The 25840-nt window shown below is 37.0% G+C and overlaps 1 protein-coding gene and 1 pseudogene across 3 annotated transcripts in view; both read left to right on the forward strand.

Moving 5' to 3' along the window:
* Nucleotides 1-9335, forward strand: part of LOC145160894 (disease resistance protein At4g27190-like) — a 35715-nt gene extending 26380 nt beyond the window's left edge. Inside the window, exons 3-6 of one of the 2 annotated variants that reach the window (XM_079080274.1) lie at nucleotides 2588-5535; nucleotides 6410-6772; nucleotides 7617-8288; nucleotides 9141-9335. In XM_079080274.1, coding sequence (XP_078936400.1) covers nucleotides 2626-5535; nucleotides 6410-6772; nucleotides 7617-8288 — 3945 coding nt within the window. In that variant the 5' untranslated portion in view covers nucleotides 2588-2625 and the 3' untranslated portion in view covers nucleotides 9141-9335. The remainder of the gene's footprint in view (nucleotides 1-2587; nucleotides 5536-6409; nucleotides 6773-7616; nucleotides 8289-9140) is intronic. The other variant, XM_079080277.1, reaches the window with a different exon arrangement.
* A 13165-nt stretch (nucleotides 9336-22500) lies between these two features.
* Nucleotides 22501-25032, forward strand: LOC145123454 (gamma aminobutyrate transaminase 1, mitochondrial-like; annotated as a pseudogene). Its single transcript, XR_013715147.1, has 10 exons — nucleotides 22501-22526; nucleotides 22629-22725; nucleotides 22822-22910; nucleotides 22988-23061; nucleotides 23149-23187; nucleotides 23269-23361; nucleotides 23437-23513; nucleotides 23612-23689; nucleotides 24077-24250; nucleotides 24807-25032. The product of XR_013715147.1 is annotated as a gamma aminobutyrate transaminase 1, mitochondrial-like (transcript).
* Nucleotides 25033-25840: the final 808 nt, after the last annotated feature.

Raw genomic sequence — 25840 nt, forward strand, 5'->3', positions numbered from 1 at the left:
GAACTTCCCTCTCTTAAGAGCCGATTCTCTAGTAGTCCATCCTGCGACCATCGGTACATTGTCATCAAGACCGAAACAACCGGATTCCCTTTCTGAGAGGAATTTCTCCAATTGTTAAATCACTAACCACTTCCCTCACTTAAGAGGCTTTCGTGGATTTACATAACATAATTACATAGTCCACATAATAGGAAAGTTCGTGAGAACTCACCTGAATATCTAATAACATATATCTACACAACGAGTAAGGTGGCTTTAAAACTTCTTCGAGCCATTACACAAACATACAAATATATATAACCTTGATTTAGCCATTAGGGTACAACACATATTTTTTCATCCCATGACGGGCTTGGCCTACTTATTCTTATACTGTTAAGATAAATACCATTTCACCCTTAAAAACTCAATGCAAGACATATTTACACCACAATTGACCAAAACTCAAACTAGTCAAAAAGTCAACGGTCAACGTCCAACCGCATCATGGCCAGTCCTTGGCCACGTTGTGATCCAATCACGGAAAAATATGAACACGACTCCATTGACTACCACGTTGTGGTCGCCCTTGACCGTGTCACGGTCCTGCTGGTAGAACATCTCATTCATTAAGCACTTAATATCTTCAGATCAAGGCTCATATCATCAACTTGGATTCTTATAAACGACTTAATGGATAAAGTTTCCAACTTTATCCATTCCAAGGGATAGATCTTACCAAATCTAGAATCATAACAAGATTTTGTCCACTAAAATCTAAAATTTCTTGCATGGCTGCTAAAGGAACCCAAGCAAACACCTTTCTCTTCTTCCTAGGTCCAGAGACATAGTTACTTGTCAACTAAAGTTTTGGACTTGCTCATACTCCACGAACAAGAGGTCATAAAGACCCAAATGTTACCAAAAGTCATGCAGGCCTTAGGTAAATGCATCAATTCGAATAAGGAAGCACACTTTAACACTTACATTGCTTATGAAGTGACATGAAGGTGGAAACTTCGCTTGAATCAATCTCTTCAACCCTCACTAGCTTTCTTCGTCTTCAAATCTTTTCATGAACATCCTAAACTATTTAACATTCAAGTTGGAGGATAGGGTTTAGAAAAAGGAGGGGGGGGGGGGGCTGATGAATCTAAGGAAATCTAGAAGTTTGCACCATTAAATAGGGCCCAAAGCCTGAGATCTAAGGTTTTGAATCCACCTGCCACTGCGTCGTGGTCTAGACTTGACCGCGTCGCTACTTAAATGATGTGGTCGTGTCGCGACACGCACACTTCGCATCGTGGTTACCCAAGATCTCTACTCTTGGTATCTTGAATGATTAATTATAAAGGATAATTCTCATGAGAAAAACAAGTGTTACACATAACATGAGCTAAATAAGAAGCACATCTTCTCTCAAGATAATTACGATCTTTAATCATACTGATAATTCCAAACATGGTCTATTTTTGTTTGCCATAAATAATTATTGAATTTCCCTTGGGTTTTTTTTATTTAAACCATCATATTGCCAAAACTAATTTTAGTTAGTCCCAGCCTAACTAAATTATACCCAAATCTACAACGAACCCTCTAATATCCATAGTGAGTAGTATCACTGAAAATATGTATTTTTAAGTGTTTGGTGATGCGTTTAAGCTCACATCATACTGATATTGAATCCCCGTTTTTGTTTCCACTTCTAAACCACACTCCAAAATGTGAAGAGGCATATTGAGAGCTCGATGAAACTTTGGTACAAAAATGAAATAGTTGGATCATGACCGGAATAAAATGCTACTAATCATATAGCCAACTAGAAAAGTACATGAAACGATATCATTAGTCTGTTTTTCTCCTTAATTACGCATATGGAAAGACTTGTCACTTTTCTTTTGGCAGATCATTCTTCATTAAGGACTTGGTCGTGCGGATCCCTTTATTCAGATAGTTCTTAACTAGAACTGATAAGACCAATGTCTCAATAATGTCTTATTTGTTTTGTGTGAATACTTTGATGAACCACATTACATAATGTGTTATTTGTTTTGTGTTTGTATTATTACTTTGTGTGTGAAATCGTTTGAATCATTTGTTGAAGTATTTAAACCCTAATATTTGATAATGAAGAATGGATGTCCATTGTGAAGTTTTCATTCACAATATTAACTCCACTTTCGTTGTGTCTAGCTCGGTCTTAATATATCTGTTGTTTAATATGTTGTTTATGAATTCCCCTCCTTCACAATATTAGATCCAATATGTTGCTTATGAAGAATCACACAACTCCTTAGATATGATATAAATAGAGCACAAATGTCAATATATAGTCGTGTACAAATTCTAAAAAAAATGTTTTTACAAGGTGAAATATCACGTTTTACAAACAATATTACTTCACAACTCTGTCATTGTACATTTTATCTTGTAGAAATATGAAAAGATGGTTAATCATACTTCAACAACCACTCCTTAATATGTCGAAAGGGGGCAGTGCCAACATTTTTTTCTCACTATCTTAAAGGAGAATACTTATATTACCTTTATAGATGCCATAACCATAATAGTCTGACATTATCATGAACTGCTCTTGTTTTTTCATCAGGGGGATTTAAAGATAGTGAAAATCTCAGCGCTCTAGAGATGGTGGATGTGGTAATAGGTTGTGCTGCTAATATACTAGCTAAAATTGGAGAAAAGCTTTTTGTTGAAGCTGGCCGTCAACTGGGATACGTGCTTTACTATAACAACTACATTGCAAGTCTAATGGAAGAAGTGGGCACGTTAATGTCAAAATCACAACGTATCCAACTAGATGTTGATGAAGCAATAAGAAATGGAGAAATTATTGCGCCTGAGGTTGATCAGTGGTTTTCAAGTGTGGATATAATATATGAACAGTCTAGGAGAATTCTCGATAATGAAGTTCCAAAAAACAAGGGTATCCTAAATGGTAGGTTACCAAACATCAAAAGACGATACATTTTAAGTAAGAAAGCAAAGAAGAAGACCGAGAAAGCTGCAGCTGCCACATTAAAAGCTGAAGCGTTCCATAAGATATCGTACCCAGCCCCTCCACTGGCAGTAGGAGACAGATCTATGGGAGATTTTAAAAACTTCGAATCTAGAATACCTACCATAAATCAGTTGATGCATTTGTTAAAGGATGACACAAGACAAATTATAAGTATATGTGGTATGGGAGGATCAGGAAAGACAACTATGGTGAACGAAGTTGCAAGGCGTGTAAAAGGAGATAAATTGTTTGATGAAATCGTACTGGCAGTGGTGTCCAAAGAACATGATCTGATGAAGGTTCAAGAAGATCTCGCAAATTTTTTGGGATTAAAATTCAAATATCCAACATTAGAAAGAAGAGCTGATGAGTTATGGAAACGGCTACTCCAAAGCAAGAAGGGGACTCTTGTGATACTTGATGATGTATGGAAACACATTGATTTGAAAAGTATTGGAATTCCATTTGGAAAAGAATATAAGACTTGCAAAGTACTTTTGACTTCTCGAAGTGAAGATGCATGCAAAGCAATCGGATGCCAAGACATTTTAAGACTTGACGTATTAACACAATCAGAAGCATTTAGTCTTCTAGGAGAAATGGTTGGTGATTCTCTGAATGATCCTGATCTGTGTGAAACTGCATCTAATGTTGCAAAAAGGTGTGGTGGTTTACCTATTGCAATAGTATGCCTTGGTAGGGCACTAAAGGATAAAAGGAAAGAAGTGTGGGATGACACCCTTCTAAAACTACAACGGTGTATAGTGTCATCAAATATTGAAGGCATGAAAGAAGAAGTTTATCAATCTCTGCAAGTAAGTTATGATCTTTTAGGGGATGTGGAAGCTAAGAGACTCTTTCTCCTATGTTGTCTGTATCCAGAATATGCAAATGTCCCACTAGAAGCATTGGTACGATGTGGGATTGGGTTGGATTTCTTTGAAGGCGTCCACTTATTAATAGAAGCAAGAAATAGAGTATATGCACTAACTGATATGCTTAGAAGTCGTTTTCTATTGGTAAGTGGTGATAGGAAGTCGACTGTGAAGGTACACAATGTTGTACGTGCTGTGGGAATATCAGTGGCTTCTAGATTGGAATCAAACACAGGACAATTTAGTGGAATGGTGATACATGAGGATAAATGGCCTAGAGGTATGACGTATGGAAACTATAATGCCATTTCAGTTGTATCAAATGAATTATCTGAGCTTCCTTCTCGTGGATTGGATCTCAGAAAACTTGAACTTCTGCAACTTGCATGCCCAAAACTCTCTGTAGATAAATTGAATACCATGTTTGAGAGGATGGAGAAAGTAAGAGTTGTTGAGCTGTGGAATATGTCTCTATTATCATTGTCAACAATACTCTTTTCATTGCCAAGAGACATTTATGCTTTGTGCATGGACTGCAAAATGGAAAATATCGGAGATATTATGACTGACGAGTTTTTGAATCTTGAAATACTGAGCTTTGGAAACTGTGATATTACAGAGTTGCCTATGGAGATACGGAAATTATCAAATTTAAGGCTTCTTGACATGAGTGGTTGCCGCTGGCTTGAAAGGATTTCACCTGGTGTTATCTCAAGCTTGTCTCAACTTGAAGAGCTAGATACAGGATCAAAATGGTGGGGAGATGAAGAAGAAGGAGATGCAAGCCTTACTGAGTTAGAGTCCTTGACCAATTTGAAATATCTAGGGATTCGTATTAAATCATCAAGGTTCCTACATAATTACAACCTCTTTGAAAACCTACAAAGGTATGTAATTTCTGTTGGAGTTCCTCTTGAAAAAAGAAGATCCTTCAATAACCGGATGCTTTTGCTGAAGCTTGAGGGTACAGATACACATTTAAGTGGAGGTATCGAGAAGTTGTTACGTAACAACACAGAGAAAGTGTTCTTGACTGGTGATGGTATCAAACTTGCTCTAAAGGAGCTAGATCCAGGTGGTTTTCAGCAAGTCAAGAATTTAACTGTTGAATCCTGCAACAATGAAGGGATAGCGTATCTTTCAGATTACAGCAACACATCAAATGGTAATGGTGTGTTTAATAATCTGGAAAAACTTCGTATGGACAGAATATGGCATTTGAAGGGAATTATACGTCACAATGGAAAAGGGCTACCAATTAGATCATTTTCAAAGTTACGCAAGATTCATCTGTCAGTTTTACCTGAAATGACCCATCTGTTTACATACTCAGTTGCAAATAATTTAGAGCATCTCGAAAGGCTTCATATAGAATATTGTACCAATATGCAAGAAGTCATTTTGAACCAGAGACCTTCAGCATTGGAAAGTACCATTGAAAATAAGATAGTTTTCCCAAAGTTAACTGAATTAATACTGAGCGATGTTGCAAGCCTCATTTGTTTCTCCCATGGAATCAACCTCCAAATTGAGTTTCCTCAGCTGAGAGTATTAAAGCTTTCATATTTACAGAATTTTCATACCTTTTGTCCTGAGGAGATCAATCTGGCTTCCAGAGGCAACCACAGAGGCACTAACTTTCAATCACTAGTCGACCACAAGGTTTTTAACTCTTCCATATATATTTTTTTGCATGAATTATAGTGTGTTCTTTACTCTAGTTTACTGAGACTTTCAGAAATTTAATCAACAGCATAAATCACATTAAGTTCGCATAAAATTTTGATTTTGATGGTGCTTTTTTCAATTAAGTCACTAAGTTTACAATTTTGTGGTAAATTTAACCAATCTTAGTTGCTAACAAGGAAAAAAACGGATGCGGGCTTCCACATATGATCCTAGAAGGAAAAAAATTTGGTTAAATTGAACCCTGAATCTTACTTACTTTCCCTTATTTCATATTCTTTTTTTTCTATGAAAGCACACGATTTTGTGCAATGACTAGCTTCCCAAGGTCGCTCAAGTTGTTCATCATTTCCAGAGTGGTGTAAGCAAAGTAGAGTGGTGTAAGCAAGGCAATTAACATCTCCTAAAGGAAACCCTAATTGTCTTGCTTACACCACTTTGGGAATGATGAACCACTTGAACGAACTTGGGAAGCCAGTGCACAAAATCGTTATGCTCTGAGAAAAGAAAAGAAAAAGAAATAAGGGAAATGTACATAAGGGTTCAATTTAACATAAATGTTTGCCAACTAGGATCATATGTTGAAGTGATATCAATTTTTGTTTAGTCAGCAAGTGAGAAACATGAAGCATCTGAAAGAAACCGGTTGATAGGTTAAATTTGCAATAAAATGGTAAACTTAGTGAATTTGATTTAGATTAAAAAAAAAATAGTATCAAAATTGAAATTTTGTATAAACTTAATGTCTTTTATGCAATTTGTCTGTAATTAATCTTAGTGATTATCTATCCTTCAAAATGTTTGCTGATTCACTTGAAAAATATTCTTGACACAATCTACAACTCGGTAGGTTGAATTTTCAAGCTTGGCTGAATTAACAATCACAAACATGGGCAATATTAAGCAAGTTTGGTGTGGTCACCATCCCAATCTAGTACATCTACAAGGACTTTACATTCAGTTTTGTCACATGATGGAAGAAGTGATTTCAGTCCAACGTCCATCAGTAACTACCATGGAAGAAAAGATTGTTTTCCTCAAATTGAAAGAAGTAATCATCTTTGGATTAAACAAGCTCACCTTCTTCTGCAAAGGAATTGATCATGTTGAGTTTCCCCAGCTGAGAGTTTTACGACTTCGTTGGCTAACACATTTTAGAAATTTTTGTCCTGAAGAGACTACTGGTCGTACATCTTCTCTCTTCAATGACAAGGTATATATGAAGTGTTCATACATACGTATATTAATCTATCATCTTAAATCCTTGACTGAATCATGAACTAGTGAGAATAATTTAAATAAACTAACCATGCATTTCAAATCAAGTACAAAATAGTGGTCCATATACATGTTTATATTAGCTTAAAAAATATGCTAGTGATCACAAAAATAACCAAAAATGGGAAGGTAATACTCTCTCCGTCCCAAAATTATAGTTCATCTTTACTTTTTGGTTTGTCCCAAAAATATAGTCTACTTATAAAAATAAATAACATTTTTACCAAAATACCCTTCATTATTATTTAACCAACTAAACATTTAATTGAACATTAAATACAAAGTAAGGAAAAAAAATGTCCTTTTATTGTATAAACTTAGTGATAATTAATGTTTTTCTTAATCTGTGTTTTTTTGTCTGTGGACAATAATATTGGGACGGAGTGAGTATTACAAAATGACCAACTTTTCAATTTTTATCACAAAACAAACCATGTATTTGTCGATATACTTGTTCTGTTTAATTTCCTTTTCAATGATCCCCACTATAGTTTTGCGATGCGTATTTTTATTTGATTTTTTTTGTGAAAAAAATGTTTTCGCAAAACAAAAAAGGATTCTATTTAAAAAAAAATCATTTGACGACAACTGATAAAAGTTGAAAAGATGGTTGTTTTTCTTATACTGACTTCCCATTTTTTATGATCATCCCAAAAAGATATTTTCACATCAACTAAACTTCAAAACAGTCATATCAAATTATTTAATCCATTTCTGCCATGTCTATAAACTGTTTTGAAAATCAGTCCATTTATTATCTCCTGCTTATGTTGTATTAGGTCTCATTTCCTAGTCTTGAGACACTAGAAGTCTCTGAACTTGACAGTGTTGAGGAGTTATGGTCCAGCGAACTTCCCATGAGTCAGTTTGGTAAACTAAAATCTCTTAGAGTAGAGAAATGTCACAAATTGGTGAACATATTTCCATCAAATCTGCAAACAGTATTTCCTAGTTTGGAGAAGTTAGAAGTGGAGAAGTGTGATTCTCTCGAACAGGTGTGGGGTTCTACAGAAGAACAAATCAGAAAGCTGAAAAGTATATTTGTCCATGAGTGTCCAATGCTGACAAATTTGTGCTCTTTTTATACATTCAAGGGTCTATCAAATCTCCAGAATTTGAATATATCTAGTTGCATGATGATGGAGGAAGTAGTTGGATATGAGCACACATATGGAAAAATGAAAGAAGTTCTATCTCTCAACAAGCTAGAAGAACTGTATCTTGCATATCTGCCAAATCTTAGTTACTTCTCCCATAACAAATGTGACATGGAACTACCAGAACTAACTCAGGTGAATATAAAGAGTTGCCCAGAAATGTACACTTTCTCTGAAAGTTCGGTGACCACACCAAAGCTCAAATATGCTGTGGTTGATGATGTACGGAGCTGGTTGGGTGATGAAGATCTCAATAGTACCATGCGGCACTTGGCCTCAAGATGGGCACATTAGGTATGCTTTCATTATATTCCAATCAAAGGTTTAAGTCTCATAAGCTAAACTGGTTTATTGTATTTATTTTCGTATCTCGTTTCACTAATTTGGATCCCATGTACACAAACCCTCATATCGGATGTGAGAAATAAAGTGAAATTAGTGGCAGATCCAGAAAAAAAAAATCAGGGGTTGCAGTATTAGAAAAAAACTCATTTCTGAATGCAGTTTCCGTTGCAAAATCGTCACTAAACCGATACCGATGAATTTACACAAAATTCACAATTATTAGACTTTGTAATTGAATGCCAACGGTTTTGTGACGGATTTGTGACGAATTTTCTACTGATTTTTGACGATTTTTCACTAAGAAAGTTTAAAATGAACAAAACATGTCTTGTTGAAAATTACATGATCATAGGAGACATAACACTAAACTTTTAATTAAACAGGCAATATGGAAATATTCTGATTTTGAACAATATTTTAGAGTAAAACAAGAATGGCATTTTGTTGATAACCATGCAATCACTTTGAAAGAGCATAACAAGATCGCAAAACCTATATTTGACAAAAATTCTGCAAATATTTACTTCTAAATCAAAGTCCTAAATACCATTTCGGTAGGGTAAACACATAATATGTCTCAATATGAACTTACACCAATACACGTTCTCCACTATGTATGGCCATGTTTCCTTTGCTCTAGTTTCTTACTAGAGTTTTTTAATTAAATTTCGCTGTTTAAAAAGAACTAAGCACGGTAATGTAAATGATCAATCACAAGGACTATTGGGTTTTGACATTATTCACAAGGTTTCTTCATTCATTTCGTGATGTCTTAAACTATCCTCTCTTTCTGGTGTATAGTGCAGAGTGGCTTATCATCACAGTTGTGGATTGCTACTGCACGTCTTCAATATAGTTGGCTACAGTACACCAAAAAGGATCAGTCTTGACTGGAATTCTTCACTAATTTAACTTGTAAGCTTGAAATTATTTTGGCATTTCTTATTTTTTATTGACTTTCCATTTATCTATGACATTTTATTTGAATTTCCTTTACTTTCAGTTTGTGATATAACATGAAAATTCTTCCTATACAATTTTTAGTATGACTTTAACATTTTATCTAAACATAAAAATATGAATCTTCATGTTGATGGATCATGTGATCTCTAGTGTACAATAGATGGTGTTTATCTTCATCATGTTTGTAACGGGGAGGTGACATATATGATACATCGTGTCCATATATTAAAGAATAAACATCATTGATCATTTTGATTCTTACATATGAAAGCATAATATCGCGATATGAAAATGTAAATCCTATAAAAACACACCTAGAATGCATTAGCCCTAAAGAAGTGAATCCATTAATGATGACGAGGCTCAAGATATCTCAAAGGTTTTTTGTAGGGTAAATTTCATAAATGTAATCAGTACGTTTTCATAATATATATATATATATATATATATATATATATATATATATATATATATATATATATATATATATATATATATTGACATTGTGTTAATTTCTGTTATAATTTAGTCACTAAGGTGACGTTTGGTAATCAGAATGTTTATGAATAAATTGGAATATGTTAAAGAATTGGAATTTGTCAGGAATTGTAATCTAATTTTGTATTCTGTTTCGTTAGCACAAAATGGAATTGAAATCCAATTACATATTCTGTTTGGTTGATGGAAAGTTAAATTGGAATAATATATAATGAAAACATTTTCCTTCTTGTTTTTTGCTTAATTTTACTTTGTTTTATAACTTATATGTAAAGATATATCATATAAATAATAAAAATAGTAAATTGTTTTGGTGGCGATAGTGGTGGGTGGTGGTGGTCGTAGTGGCAGTGGCGACGAGTGGTGGTGGGTGGCGGTGGCGATCGGTGGTGGTGATAGAGGTGTTAGTGTTGGCGGTGGGTGTTAGTGACGGTGGCGGAGGTGTCGACAGTGGTGGTGGTGGTGAGTGGTGGTGGTAGTGTGTTGTGGTGGTGGTGGTGGCGGCAGTAGTGATGGGTGGTGGTGGTGCTGGTGTGGTGCCATAGTAGTGGGCGATGACGTGGGTGGTAGTGGTGGTGGCAGTGTTGGTGGTAAGGTGGCGATGGGTGGTAGAGGAGTGGTAGCTTCTATGAGTATTTAGTGTATACAAGTTATATACAATCCAGATCGAACAGACAATCGATTGTGTGGTTCTGCCCCAAGCCCACAACCAAACAAGGAACAGGAAATGAGGAGGAAATCACACATCCCATTGTTTGTTGGATCCTCATTGTATATAACCCTGACGTATTCACTAGGTACTTACAGAGTTAACTATAATAGCTCTTTGAGATATGATGAAAGTATTCCTTAAGAAAATCCTATATTTTCTTTATTAGAATGGTGACCACAATAGTTCCTTCTACAATTACTTAGTTTATACTAGTTATATATAATCTAATATCGAACGGACAGTTGAATGTGTAAATCTGCCCAAAGTCCACAACCAAACAAGGAACAGAAAGTAAGGCGGAAATCACACATTCCACTGCCTATCGAATATTATTTATATATAACTCTGACGTATAAACTAAGGAATTATAGAATTTACCATTTCAGGTCCTTTATGGTATACTAGTTTGTAAAGAAGTGTTAAACCTTTTGTAAATATGTTTGCTTGTAAAACTAACGATGTTTACCCCGGAAAATCCAATATTTTCCATAAAACCGATTTGTAGTCTTAATCGTTTCAAGACCGAAAGGCACAAGTATATATATCATACTTAATTTAATGATACCTAGTTTTATCTATAAATAAAACTAGCTGAAGATGTGTTTGCACTGAAAACTAGATATGAAGTTAATACCCTCCTATGACTACTTAGTACCTACGAATTACATAAAATTGAGATCGAATAGACAATCGATTGGGTGAATCTGCCTAAGCCCACAACTAAACAAGGAACAGGAAATGAGGCGGAAATCACACAGTCCATTGTCTACCGGACATTAATTTTATATAACCTTGATGTAAGTATTAAGTAATCACAGAGTTATTTACCGTTAAGACCGTGTAAAAGTATATCTTTACGTAAATAATTAGTTAATACTTATTATGAATATTCATTATAACCATACTAAACGTTAACGACGTTTCACTACAAGAAAAAGGCCCTTTTACGACGCACAAACCACGACACTCGTTGATTTATGTTACGCAAAACAGAGTGACATTAAAAAAGTGTTATCTCTTCAAAAAATTTAAGGATTTAGGTCACGCATTATTGCGTGCCCTTAAATTAGTGTCATAAGAAAAAAAAACACGAAGGGCGTTGTATGTTAAATGAGCGTCCTCTATAAATGTCGCTTTATAATTTTAAAGAAACGCGCGTTTAGTAGATACGGGGGAAAACGAAATCCCCAAAATTTTGAAAACCCGCTTTTCTACCTTCTTTCTATCTTTCATCTTAGCAATCGATTCTCCCTTATCCCTCTTCTCCAGTCTGCTTCTCCCCTCTCCACCACGCCATGATGAATGAGATCTCTTCGTCAATCAGAGCTACCAGCCGACAAAGAACTTCATTTTCTCCCTCCCTTCTCTCTACAAAAACCCCGCCTTGTGTTCTCCTCTTCCTTGTTTCCACCGATCGAAAATCGCTTCTCCTTATAAGCCCAACATCCAATTGACGGGTTCGATTCTCCTCTTCTGGTTACACAAAGTATGTTGTGCTTACCATCGTTCATCTCCCTATTACCTAATATACGACTCCCATGAAATCGAGTTGCTCAACGGGATGAAACTCAAGATCTTCGATCCGATATTTATCGGATTTCGATTATTAAAAGCCAACTATAAACATCGCACCACATGGTCGACAATCGACATACTCTCTTTCTCCATGTCGACTCCCTTTCTGTCTCTGTCAAGATTTAAGGGCGTATAAAAGGGATATCAATATTGCTTTTTTTTTAACATTCACTTGATTCTTGGAGCTTTTTCACTAAAATATAGGAGAAGATATTTAATCTGTTTCGAAGGGTTGTATCACAGGTTAGGCCCTCTTATTAGTTATTCCTCCCATTCATGCACACAATCGGAATCAAAATCAGTTTATTACACGAATTAAATCGGGAATATATGTTATTGAACTATACATGATCCTATTAGGAATAAATAGGAATAAATCTCTTATGTAAATTAGTTATTCTGTTTCCTTTTATTCATGTTGTAATTGTGTATATATTTGTTTCAATACTTCAATGATATTCAAGGGAAATCATTTTCACATGGTATCAGCCAAAAATCGGTCTTAAACCTAATCGGCTACCCTTCGATCGGCGAATTATTTTTCTTCTTCTCGATGGCTTCTTCTTCCTCCGATAACTCCTTTTCTTTGAATACCCTCATCAATATGCTCACCATCAAATTAAATTCTTCCAACTACCTTTTGTGGAAGAATCAAATCACACCATTGTTACGACATCAAAAATGGATCAGCCATGTCGATGGCTCGGCCACTCTTCCTCCCTCCAAGATCACAGTCAACGGCAAAGAGACTGTAAATCCATACCTTGACTCATGGATCGATCTTGATCAGAAGGTACTTCTCATTCTTCAATCCTCCCTCTCTCTCTCTCTGAGGAATCTATGGCAGAAGTATTGGGACGCTCTTCCCCCTCGTGAAGTCTGGCTTGCTCTTGAATCAGCCTACAGCCATGACTCCCTAGAACGTTCGCAAAATCTCAAGGACTCACTACGTCAGCTCAAGAAGGGTACGCTATCTGTTTCCGAATTTGCCAAACAATTTAAGGCCATCTGTGATCAGCTCTCGACGATTGGGAAGACTGTGTCCAATGACGATAAAAGCCACTGGTTCTTGTGTGGCTTAGGGCCCTCCTTCGAAACTTTCTCCACCGCACAGCAACCCTAATCTACTCGACCACTCTTCTGGGATCTCGTTGCTCGAGCAGAAGGCCACGAGCTCTTCATCTCCTCGCTACATGACTCCCCACCCGCCCCTGTTGCCTTCACCGCCAACACCTCTCGAGGAGGCTCATCAAACCGAGGACGTGGTCGCTCCTCAAATCGAGGAAACTCAGCCGGCAGGGGTCGTGGTCGTCGACCACCCCATTGCCAACTATGCCATAATAATGGTCATTATGCGAATGCCTGCCCGGATCTTGGAAATTATGCACAAAGGTCTTCTTATTCTGCTGCTAATCTTGCTCAAGCCTTCAACACCGAGTGTAACATAAACAGCTCTACACCCGATTGGTATGTCGATTCGGGTGCCACAGCTCATATGGCTCCCTCCTCGGCTGGAATGGACTCTTCTACTCCTTATCATGGCAATGATAAGGTAGCTTTTGGTAATGGTAATGTTCTCCCTATCTCTCGTGTTGGTACTTATTCCATTGCTCCAAACTTGAAATTACGCGACATACTTATTGTTCCTAATCTCAAAAAGAAGTTACTCTCAGTTAGCAAGTTGACTAATGATTACCCGATTGATTTCTTGTTCTCTCGAACCAAATTTTCTATTCAGGACACAATCAGCAAAAGGATACTAGCAACAGGCACGCATGAGGATGGACTTCACATTTTCAATTCTGCTTTTCAAGCTTTGGTGGCATCTGTGATCTCTTCCAATAAAGCCTCTTTTGAATTATGGCATAAAAGACTTAGACATGTTACTTATGATGTTATTTCTTTGCTCAATAAAAATGGTTTTTTGCGTGTTAATTATATTTTACCAAGTCCTTCTATGTGTTCTTCTTGTGCGTTGTCCAAACAACATCGTTTACCATTTGAATTAAATAATAAACGAGCTCTACATATCCTTGATATAGTTCATTGCGATTTATGGGGTCCGGCCCCTATCACCTCTGTTGATGGCTATCGGTTTTATGCTTTATTTGTAGATGATCACTCATGGTTCTCATGGTTTTATCCACTTAAAAAGAAATCTGAATTTTATGAGGTTTTGGTTGGTTTCTTACAGTTTGCTCAAACTCAGTTTTCTTGCAAGCTAAAGGTATTTCAAAGTGATGGTGGCGGAGAGTTCTTAAACAATCGAGTTACCAAACTTTTCCTTGATAATGGCACTCACCATCAAGTTTCGTGTCCTTATGTACCTCAACAAAATGGCCGTGTTGAAAGAAAGCATCGTCACCTTACTGAAACCGGTCTTGCCATGTTGTTTAGTGCACATGCTCCTGCAAATCGATGGGTTGATGCTTTCACATCAGCAATTTATGTAATAAATCGTCTTCCTACAAAGCTTTTCGATCATAAGTCTCCATTTGAAGTTCTCTTTCACACCGTACCTAACTACAACAATTTTAAAGCTTTTGGGTGTCGTGTCTACCCCTATCTACGACCGTATGCGGAGCATAAATTATCTCCTCGAAGTATTGGATGCATTTTTATCGGTTATTACACTCAATACAAAGGGCACAAGTGCTTGGATCCTTCAACTTCTCGGGTTTACATTACTCGCCATTCAACCTTTGATGAAATCATTTTTCCTTATGCCTATGATCCTCCTACAGCTGACACATTACACTTATTTTTATCTTCTTATTTTGAAGATCTACCTGTGCAAATTCTGGACAGTTCCAAGCAGTCATCTCCTACATCGGTACCTGCTGTTTCTCATAACTCATCTCAGCTGTGTCCCTCTTGTATCCATGATGACTCGGCATTTATCCAACCATCATCACAACCTGCGCCAGCTCTGACGCCACATGCGTCGCCGGTTCAAGCGCCGCGTCAGTCGCCACCTCCGTCACCGGTTGTTTTCCAACAACCCTCTCCACCACAGCCTCAACAAATTCAAGGGCATTCTATGGCTACTCGTGGTAAGAATGGGATTATTAAACCGAGGCATATTCTTGATCTTCTTGTTGTTTCTCCTTCTACTTTGCATGATGCTCTTTTTGCTTCCACCGAACCTAAGGGTTTTAAATCAGCTTCAAAGTTTGAACATTGGTGTCATGCTATGGATGATGAAATCAAGGCGCTCCGTGACAATCAAACTTGGACTCTCATACCTCGACCATCTGCTACTAACATAGTAGCTTCTAAGTGGGTTTTCCGGACTAAATTTAATGCCGATGGAACTATTGAGCGACATAAGGCACGACTCGTTGCTCAAGGATTCACTCAGGTTCCAGGGTTTGATTTTTCTCACACGTTTAGTCCGGTTGTAAAAGCCACAACAGTCAGTGTTGTTCCTTCTCTAGCCGTTGCAAATCGTTGGAACCTTCATCAACTTGATGTTAAAAATGCGTTCTTAAATGGCCATTTTCGTGAGACTGTCTATATGGAGAAACCTCCAGGTTATGTTGATCCACGCCATCCAAATCATGTGTGTCGCCTTAATAAGGCTCTTTATGGCCTTCGTCAAGCTCCTCGTGCATGGTTTCAACGACTCAGCAACTTTCTTATTACTCAAGGTTTTAAGTGTAGTCAGGTTGACACTTTAATTTTTATTTTTCATCAAGGCTCATGTCTTTTGTATCTTCTGGTTTATGTTGATGACATAATTTTGACCGGTAATCATGAACCTTCAATTGCTCGTTTTGTATCTTCCCTAAAACATGAGTTTGCCATTAAAGACTTAGGGAAGCTTACCTACTTTCTTGGTCTAGAGGTTACTTATACTGCTGAAGGTTTGTGTCTCACTCAAAGTAAGTATGCACATGATATTTTATCAAGGGCTGGTCTCCTTGATTCCAAACCTGTTGGCACGCCTCTTGCCACTAATGATGTTTTTACTACTGATGGAACTCCTTTTCATGATGCTACTTTGTACCGGTCCTATGTTGGTGCTCTTCAATACTTGACTATTACTAGGCCTGATCTATCCTATGCAGTCAATCAAGCCAGTCAGTTTCTTCATGCCCCTACTGATCACCATTTTTCTCTTGTGAAACAAATCTTGCGTTATGTTAAAGGCACTCTTCATCATGGACTCACCTTTTTACACCCCATCAAGTCTATGCTTATTGGTTATTCTGATGCTGACTGGGCACGTTATATTGAGACTAGACGTTATACTTATGGCTACTCTATCTTTTTTGGTGGCAATCTAGTTTCATGGAGTGCGAAGAAGCAACCAATTGTGTCTCGCTCAAGTTGTGAGTCTGAATATCGGGGCTATGGCCAACACTGCTGCTGAACTTATTTGGATTACTCATCTTTTACGTGATCTTAATGCTCTTCCTTCTGAGCATCCTACACTCCTTTGTGACAACTTAAGTGCTATTTTCTTGAGTCAAAATCCTGTTGCACATAAAAGAGCCAAGCATATTGACATTGATCATCATTTCATTCGAGAACTTGTTTTAGCTGGAAAACTACACACTAAATTTGTTCCAACCAAGCTTCAGGTTGCTGATATATTCACTAAGCCATTGCCCAGACCATTGTTTGAACGGTTCCGAGATCATGAAACACAGGAAATGAAGTGATAACGAATGTCAATGTGTTTGCTTCGACCATGAAACACAGGATTTTTCATCAATGCGATTGCTGACTTGTTATCGACATATAAGGTGATAGGCATAATATGATGTCCCGTGAGCTCCTTCACGAGATTAGCAAGCCAAATGGCTTGACATGCTGCTGTTGTAGCTGCCATGAACTCGGCTTCACACGTGGACAAAGCAACAGTCTTTTGCTTTTGGGATTGCCAAGTTATCGCATTCCTTCCCAGATAGAAAATCATTCCACTTGTGCTCTTGCTATCAACAGGGTCACCTCCAAGATCACTATCGGTAAAACCAACCAAATCTTCAATTTCACGACCTCTTCCATAGTTGATTCCATAATCAACGGTTCCTTTTACGTATCGCAAGATGTGTTTCACAACTTGGAAATGCAAAGTGGTTGGTTCCTCCATGAAACGACTTGCAATTCCAACCGAAAATGACAGGTCTGGTCGAGTGTGAGTCAAGTACCTCAAACAACCTACCACTCGCCTATATTCAGTTGGATCAACTTTTTCACCATCTTCATCCTTCTTAACCTTCAACTTAGGTTCCATTGGTGACGTTGTCGGATTGCAATCCAGCAACCCAAATTGCTCTAAAATCTTCTTTGCATAAGCCGTTTGTCGCAAAGATATTCCCCACTTCTTTTGCGAAACTTCGATTCCAAGGTAGTAAGAAAGTAATCCCAAGTCACTCATTTCGAATTCTTTCTTCATTTGTTCTTTGAATTCGACAACATCATTAGTGTTCGACCCGGTAATGATCAAGTCATCAACATAGACACCAACAATAAAAATTTTGTCTTTTGAGTTCCTTTTGTAAACAGCTGGGTCTTGTGAACTTTTTGTTAAACCAAGCCTTTTTAAGCTTTTATCCAAACGAATGTTCCAAGCTCGAGGAGCTTGTCGTAGACCATAAAGAGCTTTATAAAGCTTGAACACCTTGTGACTGTTTGCTTTATCAACATATCCTTCTGGTTGGGTGACATAAACCTCCTCTTTGAGATCTCCATTGAGAAAAGCCGATTTGACATCGAGATGGTGGACAACCCACCCATGTTGAGCTGCTAAGGCAAGAATGAGCCTTACGGTGTCAAGTCGTGCTACCGGTGCAAAAACTTCATCAAAGTCGACTCCTTCCTTTTGTACAAATCCTTTTGCTACAAGTCGAGCTTTATGCTTCACCACTTTTCCCAAGTTGTCTTTCTTCACTTTAAACACCCATTTCAAACCGATTGCTTTGTGTCCGGATGGCAAATCGGTAAGTTGCCATGTCTTGTTCTTCTCGATTGCATCCAACTCTGTTTGCATAGCCTCCTGCCATGCCTTAGAGGTTACCGCCTCTTTAAAATTCAAGGGTTGATCCGCTGCAATCATCAACAATTCTCCGGGTTCAAGGAACACATTTTCGGTTTCAGAATAAATATCGGTTAACGGACGCAATCCCCTTGGCCCAATCTCACTAGAAGGGCTTTCCATATGAGGCGAGGTTGAAGAAAACGGGGCTGAGACAGGAGTATGTGGAGCTGGTTCAGGCTCGTCAAATTCAGCATATGGTTGTCCAACTTGGATAGCATCGATTCCTGGACTGTTTGGTTATTCCAGATTGATTTCGGGGTCATTTTGAGGTGTTTCGAGGTGTATTTGGGGTTGTGGTTCAATTATGTTAAAGGTCTTAGGAGTCGCCATCTCTTCTTCTTTGTTTTTGTACCAATTCCATTCTTCTTTTTCGTCAAAAACAACATCGCGACTAACTCGCAACTTTTGGTCTTGCGGATCAAACAAACGGTTGCCTTTAGTTCCATCTTCCACACCTAAATACACCATCTTCTTACTTCGATCATCAAGCTTCTTCAAGTGACCACCTACAAGTTTAGCAAAAGCAACACAACCAAAAACTTTTAGATGTTCAAGGGTGGGCTTTTTGCCAAACCATGTTTCATAAGGCGTCTTGTCGGGAAGTACTTTTGTTGGCAGGCGGTTGAGAAGATAAACTGCATGTCTAACCGCTTCTCCCCAAAACTCTCCCGGAACATTTCTACCTTTGAGCAGACTTCTTGCCATGTCCATAACAGTCCGATTTCGCCTTTCTACAACTCCGTTCTGTTGAGGCGAATATGGTGTCGTAAGATGCCTTTGAATACCATTTTCTTCATAAAATAATGAGAATTCTTTTGAAGTGAACTCTCCCCCTCGGTCCGTTCGAAGTGTCTTTATTTGATAACCCGAATTCTTTTCAACCATCAACTTGAACCGTTTGAAAGCGCTCAAGGCTTGAGACTTCTCCGATAGCATGTAAACCCACATCCACCGGCTAAAATCGTCTACTAAAAGGAGAAAATATTTACTCCCTCCAACAGACGTAGGTGTGATCGGACCACATAAGTCCGCATGAACAAGTTGTAGAGGTTTTTGAGCTCGAAAAACTGCATGATCCGGGAAAGGAATTCGGGTTTGTTTGGAAAGAACGCACCCTTCACATACTTGGTTTGGGTGCTCAATCTTTGGGACTCCGATTGCCATATTCTTTTCGGACAACTTCTTTAAGGCGAGAAAGTTAACATGACCGAGTCTAGAATGCCATATCCAAGCTGGTTCGTCTTTTATTGCTAAAAGACAAGTCGGTCTACCGGTCCTTAAAGGAGTTTTATATAACCGGTTTGGGGATCGTTTAACTCTCAAAAGTAGAGTTTTGTTTCTGTCAAACAATGTCAGATCCGACCCATCCATTATGACCCGACTCCCTTCCTCCGTCATTTGTCCAAGACTAATAATATTGTTTTTTAGACTTGGAATGAAATATACCTCATTAAGGAGTCTTTGGTCGCCATTTTTGCTATCGAATAAAATCGACCCTTTTCCCAAAATAGCGACGGTCGAACCATCCCCAAATTTCACATGGCCCGTAACGTGCTCATCTAGTTCCCGAAACTTTGAGCGGTCTCCAGTCATGTGATTGCTAGCACCGTTGTCGAGATACCATACCTCAGACTCGACTCGACTTTCTCCCGATGCAAGAAGATTAACACAAATCTTCTCTCTTAGAGACACTTTTTTGTGTGCATATTCTTGTGAGGTTGCCATCATTAAAATAGGCTCTCTTCTTCATTGGCTTGAGTGAGGTTTGCCTCCTCACCTCGATTCTTGTTTGGACACTCCGAAGCATAATGACCAAATTGTTCACAAGTAAAGCATTTGATTTTACTTTTATCCTTTCGAGAAGGATTATGGTCATTCCGATTTGTATTGTACTCGCGACCACCTCCTTGGCCACGTCCACTACCTCGGCCTCGTCCCCAACCTCGGTTACCATGTCCTCCTCGTCCTCTTGAAGTGTTTGACGAGTTTCTCTCGCCAGTTTGCTTCGAACGAGATGCCCACTCGGCATGTGTAAGCAATAGAGAAGGTCCTTCTTCTTTTTCTCCATAGCTTCGAAGTCTCTCTTCATGGGTCTTAAGACGACCCACAACTTCTTCCACCGTCATATTCTTCAAATCTCCGAATTGCTCGATCGATGTTACGATTTGTATAAATCGTATCGGTACGGCTCGCAAAAACTTCTTCACAACCATAATTTCTTCAATCTTTTCACCAAGAGATCGAATACCGGTTACGATAGTATTCAATCTCATGGAAAAATCATCTACCGATTCACTGTCTTTCATCCGGATCACCTCGAAGTCACTTCTCAAGGTTTGAGCTTTAGCCTCCTTGACCCGATCGGCTCCCATGTGCATCATCTTGAGCGTTTCCCATGCTTCTTTAGCTGTGTCCTTCTCAGCTAACATCAGAAGTACGTCCTCTGGAATTGCTTGATAAATAGCCGCAAGAGCCATCCGATCTTTACGTTCGTCCGTTTCTGCATTTTTAATTACATCCCATACTCCTTGTGCTTGTAAATTCACTCGCATTTTTATGGCCCACACCGCGTAGTTCATCTTCGTGAGCATTGGATAGTATAACGTAACGCTACCGTCTTTCCCGGTCCTTTGAAAACTTTCAACTCCGGCTTGAGAAGATGACGAGGTTGGTGTAGTCATTCTTGGCATATACTTGGGCATACACGAGTAAAAATAATTTTTTTTTTTTTGAAGTACGGGGACCAATATGAACTTTTCAGAAGTTCAGGGGGCAAACAGAACTTTTACAGAAGTAAAACAGGGGCTAAATTGAAATTTTTCTGAAAAACGGTACCAAAATTGCAATTTTTCTGAAAAACAGGGGCTAAATTGCACTCTCCGGAAGAACAGGGACTAAACTACAATTTCCAGAACTTTGGTCAGCTGCTGACGTCACTGCTGATGTCACTGCTATAGTACCGTCTTCTCCGGCGAACCCTGGTTTTTCCGGCGACTTTTCCGGCAGATATGACCAACTTTGACCGGTGATTTGGAGGCCTTCCGGTGGTCAAAAAATTCAAAAAAAATATATTTTCGGAATCCTCAGAACGAGACCTTTCCAACGGTGTACTCCGAAATTGTTTTTGAGACCAAAAAACAGAGAATGCTTCCCCCGGAGCTTAACCAAGCTCTGATACCACTTGTTGGGGTTGAAACACACTTTTATTCAGAACTAGAACAAAAGAGAAGAGCTTACACGCTCAATATTACAAGAAAAAAAAACAACCCTCTAATACTCACTCTAAGTATTACACACTACACTCTCTGTTTTGTGGTGTCTTACAACTGAGGTTAGAGCCTCTATTTATACTTAAACAAGCCTACAATTACTACTGCTACCATTTATTGTGTTCATTATGTGAACATACGAAGTTGCCATTTGAGTTCTTATTGTCAACAAAGGAGGGATTCATTTGTCAACTAAAGAGGGTGGTACAGCTACTCATGGCAGGTTCACACCCAAGTAGGTTTACACTCACAGTATTAGGAATAAATAGGAATAAATCTCTTATGTAAATTAGTTATTCTGTTTCCTTTTATTCATGTTGTAATTGTATATATATTTGTTTCAATACTTCAATAATATTCAAGGGAAATCATTCTCACAGATCCTTGTTAAAATTAGTATTCTGCTAATCTGATATCGGCTAGATTTGATATTCTCCAACATAATTAAACCTAATAGCTTATGAAACATTGAAATTTCCTTGGGGCGCGGGACCTGTTTATCTAAATAAATAGAGAAGCTATTAAATGTTTAGCATTGCAAAAGTGTGAAAGTTTATAACTTGTTTGTTTTCATAGTTCATACCGTATTTACCACTTACTTTTTTTTCCATTGCTTCATGTGACTTGTAGTTACTGACACTCAGATGAAAACAGGCTTTACGATTACAACTCTAATGATTTGAATTTAATAAAATGCTACATGTTATAGATTGGTTCACACAGAAAAAATGTTGGAGGTTCTAGAAGTGTGATGGTGAGGTGGACTAGTATAGAAGCTGTACAAACTGATGATTCTGCAGTTGATCGTAAGGGGTATGTTATAGCAATGCATCTTTAACACTATGCCTCAAAATATTGGATTTCGTTAAAAAAAATTGTTTTCTGATTGCTTCTATTCCAATATTAGGTATAAGGGACATGACATGTTGGCTCCTTTCACTGTTGGATGGCAGACTGATGAATTGCATCCATTGGTAATAGACAAATCTGAGGTAAAGATTATTAACATTTAAAAGTATTGGAATTTTGTATATTCTATGTCTATTGTGAAAAAGGTTTGATTCTTGTTATGATAGGGTTCATATGTGTATGACATCAATGGGAAAAAGTATCTTGATTCTCTTGTTGGTTTATGTTGCACAGCTTTAGTATACACAAAACCCTTTTCTGGATTAAACAGTTTCTGAAAATTGTTTGTTTTTTCTATTTCTTTTTGTAACTTTTAGGGGGAGTGAATCAAGGCTTGTTGATGCTGCAACTAAACAGCTAAATACTTTACCTTTCTACCACTCCTTTTGGAATCTTATCACAAAACCCTCTCTGGTATTTAGAAATTTAATTATTTATTAAAATTGGATTAATTTGAGTATATTAAAAGTTAAAAGTTAAAACTGTTTTCTTTTTTTGTATTATATTTAGGATCTTGCAAAAGAACTTGAAATGTTTACAACAAGTAAAATGAAAAAGTCTTTTTCACAAACAGTGGCTCTGAAGCTAATGACACTCGGGTTTGCTTATGGTGTATAAGTCAATTCATAATTTTATATAATCTTACTTCTCTCAACAATTTTATATTTTTTTATAGGTGAAACTTGTATGGTATTATAACAATGCACTTGGAAGGCCAAACAAGAAGAAATTCATTGCTAGATCTAAATCGTAATATTATATCTCAAAAATTTTATCATATGCTTCTATTTCTTCCAAAAAGATTCATTTTTTTAATTTGATTTTATGTATTTACAGATACCATGGTTCAACTCTCATATCCGCTAGTCTTTCTGGGTAATCTTTTTCTATATTCAACTGAATATTTAAAAACTTTATTGTTTATTCTTCTCAATTTTTTTTTTTAATATTTTGAAGTCTTCGAGCATTGCATCAGAAATTTGATCTGCCTACTCCGTTTTTTTTTTTTGCGTACTGATTGTCCCCATTAATGGAGATACCATCTTCCAGGTTTCTCTTTTTCTATAAATTTATCATTTTTTTTTATCTACTTAATCATTTATGAGTTCTATAAATTAAATATAGGTGAAACAGAGGAGCAGTTTTCCACAAGATTAGCAACCAGCTTGGAAAATCTAATTCTCAAAGAGGGACCAGAAACGGTAATTTGAAAAGATATATCTGTTACTCAAATATCATTGGTGGTTATTTTTAATGATACCACATATTTTTTTAATTATTTTTATTATTATTATTTCAGATTGCTGCATTTATTGCAGAACCAGTTATGGGAGCAGAAGGTGTGACACCTCCACCTGAAGGTTACTTTGAGGTTTTGGTACGCGTCACATAAAATACGCAAATTGCACATGTTCATTGATTTACACGAGTGCTATATTTTTTTTGGTACCTGAGTGTTAACTTGTGACTCTGTCCATATAGATCAAGATAGTGATTTTTAGATCTTCATGAGTCAAAACTTGGTATTAAGTCCTCGAATTCCTCTATAGTTTTTAGTTTTTTTATATATATAGAAAAAACAATGCAGAAAGATCTTAAACAAAACAAACATGTATTAAATTGCATTTAGTCATAGTTTCTACTAATTTTGACTAGTTTCATTCCGCAGCTATGAGTAAATTTTTATATTGGATTGCATGACAGAAGTTAGTTTCTCTTCAAATCCAGAGGAAATCAATCTCTTCTACTGTTTTGACCATTGCAGGTTTGACATTGCACTATTGGTTCCTTCCACATCGCCAGTTCTGTCATTGCAACATGTCGTTGATCCTAACCTTGCAACTTTTAAAGGTGACTGATGTGTAGTGTATCCAAAATCTGCTAAAGTGTATGGAGGGCAGTTTATGGGACAGCAATGTGAACATGAATCCTTATTTGGGTATGCTCTTTTCAATCTCCGTGATCCAATACTCTTGTCCCATGAAATCAGAGAAGGAATAGAATGCTTCATTCCTTTGGAATGAAAAAACTTGTTTGTTTTGAATTAGGAACTAAAATGGAATGGATGATTCCTTCCATTTTGTTAATTTTCATTTCCTAGCAGTGTTTTATTCATTCCGCCAAGTCACATTTAAACCTATTTTTATTTATGTTAGTTTTAATGAAACAAATATTCTGAAGAAAATCATGATTTTGATTATAGTACATTTTTTTCCATAAGCTAAAGAATGTACATATATATATATATATATATATATATATATATATATATATATATATATATATATATATATATATATATATATATATATATATAATCATGATTTTATTTTGGGTTTAATGAGACTACTTTTGTAATAATGAAAATAGCATAGAGTTAAAATTGTACATTTATTTACATATATTGTATTATTTAATACTAGTTAGAAGAAGTAAGTTATTGGCGATGATGAAGTTTTGTGTGAAATTGGATGAAGTTTTGTGTGAAATTGCAGTGCTGTTCCGAGAATTAGATCTAGGAGGGCAAGAAAGGTAAATCCTACTCAAAAAGTATTGGAATTGATTGATGAAGATCAAGATGATGGTGATATGAAAGGCAATAATAGAATATCAAAGAGGAAGCAAAGTTTGTCAAAAAAACAACCCAAACCCAAACATCTCATCTCAAGAGAGCGGATTGTCGGATTTAATTGTTGATGGGGACAATTCCGAGATTAAAAAGTATGCTCGGAAGTGGAAACGAAGGTATGATTTCATTTTTTTGGTTCAAAGAGTGTTTATGTGTTCTTTTGATTATAACATCCTTAAAGTCACATTTGAAGTTTTTTCTTATTAGAAATTGTAGTCTCGTTTTTTATTTTTCCACAAAATTGTTTTGTAAATAGTTGGATGAGAGAGAGAGAGGGTAGTTTTCAATGTACATTTATAGTAGAATAATGGTGAAATAAGAAGAAATGATGAAAGTATGTGTATGTTAGGCTAAAAGTAAAGTGATTGACATTTTACATTGATTATGCATAGCATATTATTTATTAATTTGGAGTTAAGAGAAGGTTTGGATGGTTATGTGATTTATTCTTTTACAATGTTGTTCTTTTACAGGTGATAGGAATTGGACCTAAAGTTGGTTGCTGATATATAGGAATAGTGGGTGCTCCAAATGGAGGAAAAAGCATCCTTTTAAGTGTTATTTTTCTTGACATGTAGTGTTGTTTGACATGTAATGCTAGGTAACTTGTTTGACATTTAAATGAAAGTGAATGTTTTTGGTATATATTTGTTTTTATTATTAGGTGTATTCACGTTGTAAAGACGCGTCGTAAATGCATATCGTAAATGGTCACTGAAGTTTATGACACGCAAATGCGTGTCATCTTCATTTATGACAGGGGCTTCCTTGATACGCATTGCGTGTCATAAACACGTCATAACTGCGCGTCGTAAATGTATGTCATAAATGTGCGTCATAAATGTGCGTCGTAAATAGACGACGCGCAAAAGCGTGTCGTCTCTCGTTATGACAGGGCCT

This window comes from Lactuca virosa, chromosome 1 (genome assembly GCF_052849685.1).
Source record: "Lactuca virosa cultivar CGN04683 chromosome 1, Lactuca_virosa_CGN04683_v6, whole genome shotgun sequence".
NCBI classification, from domain to species: domain Eukaryota; kingdom Viridiplantae; phylum Streptophyta; class Magnoliopsida; order Asterales; family Asteraceae; genus Lactuca; species Lactuca virosa.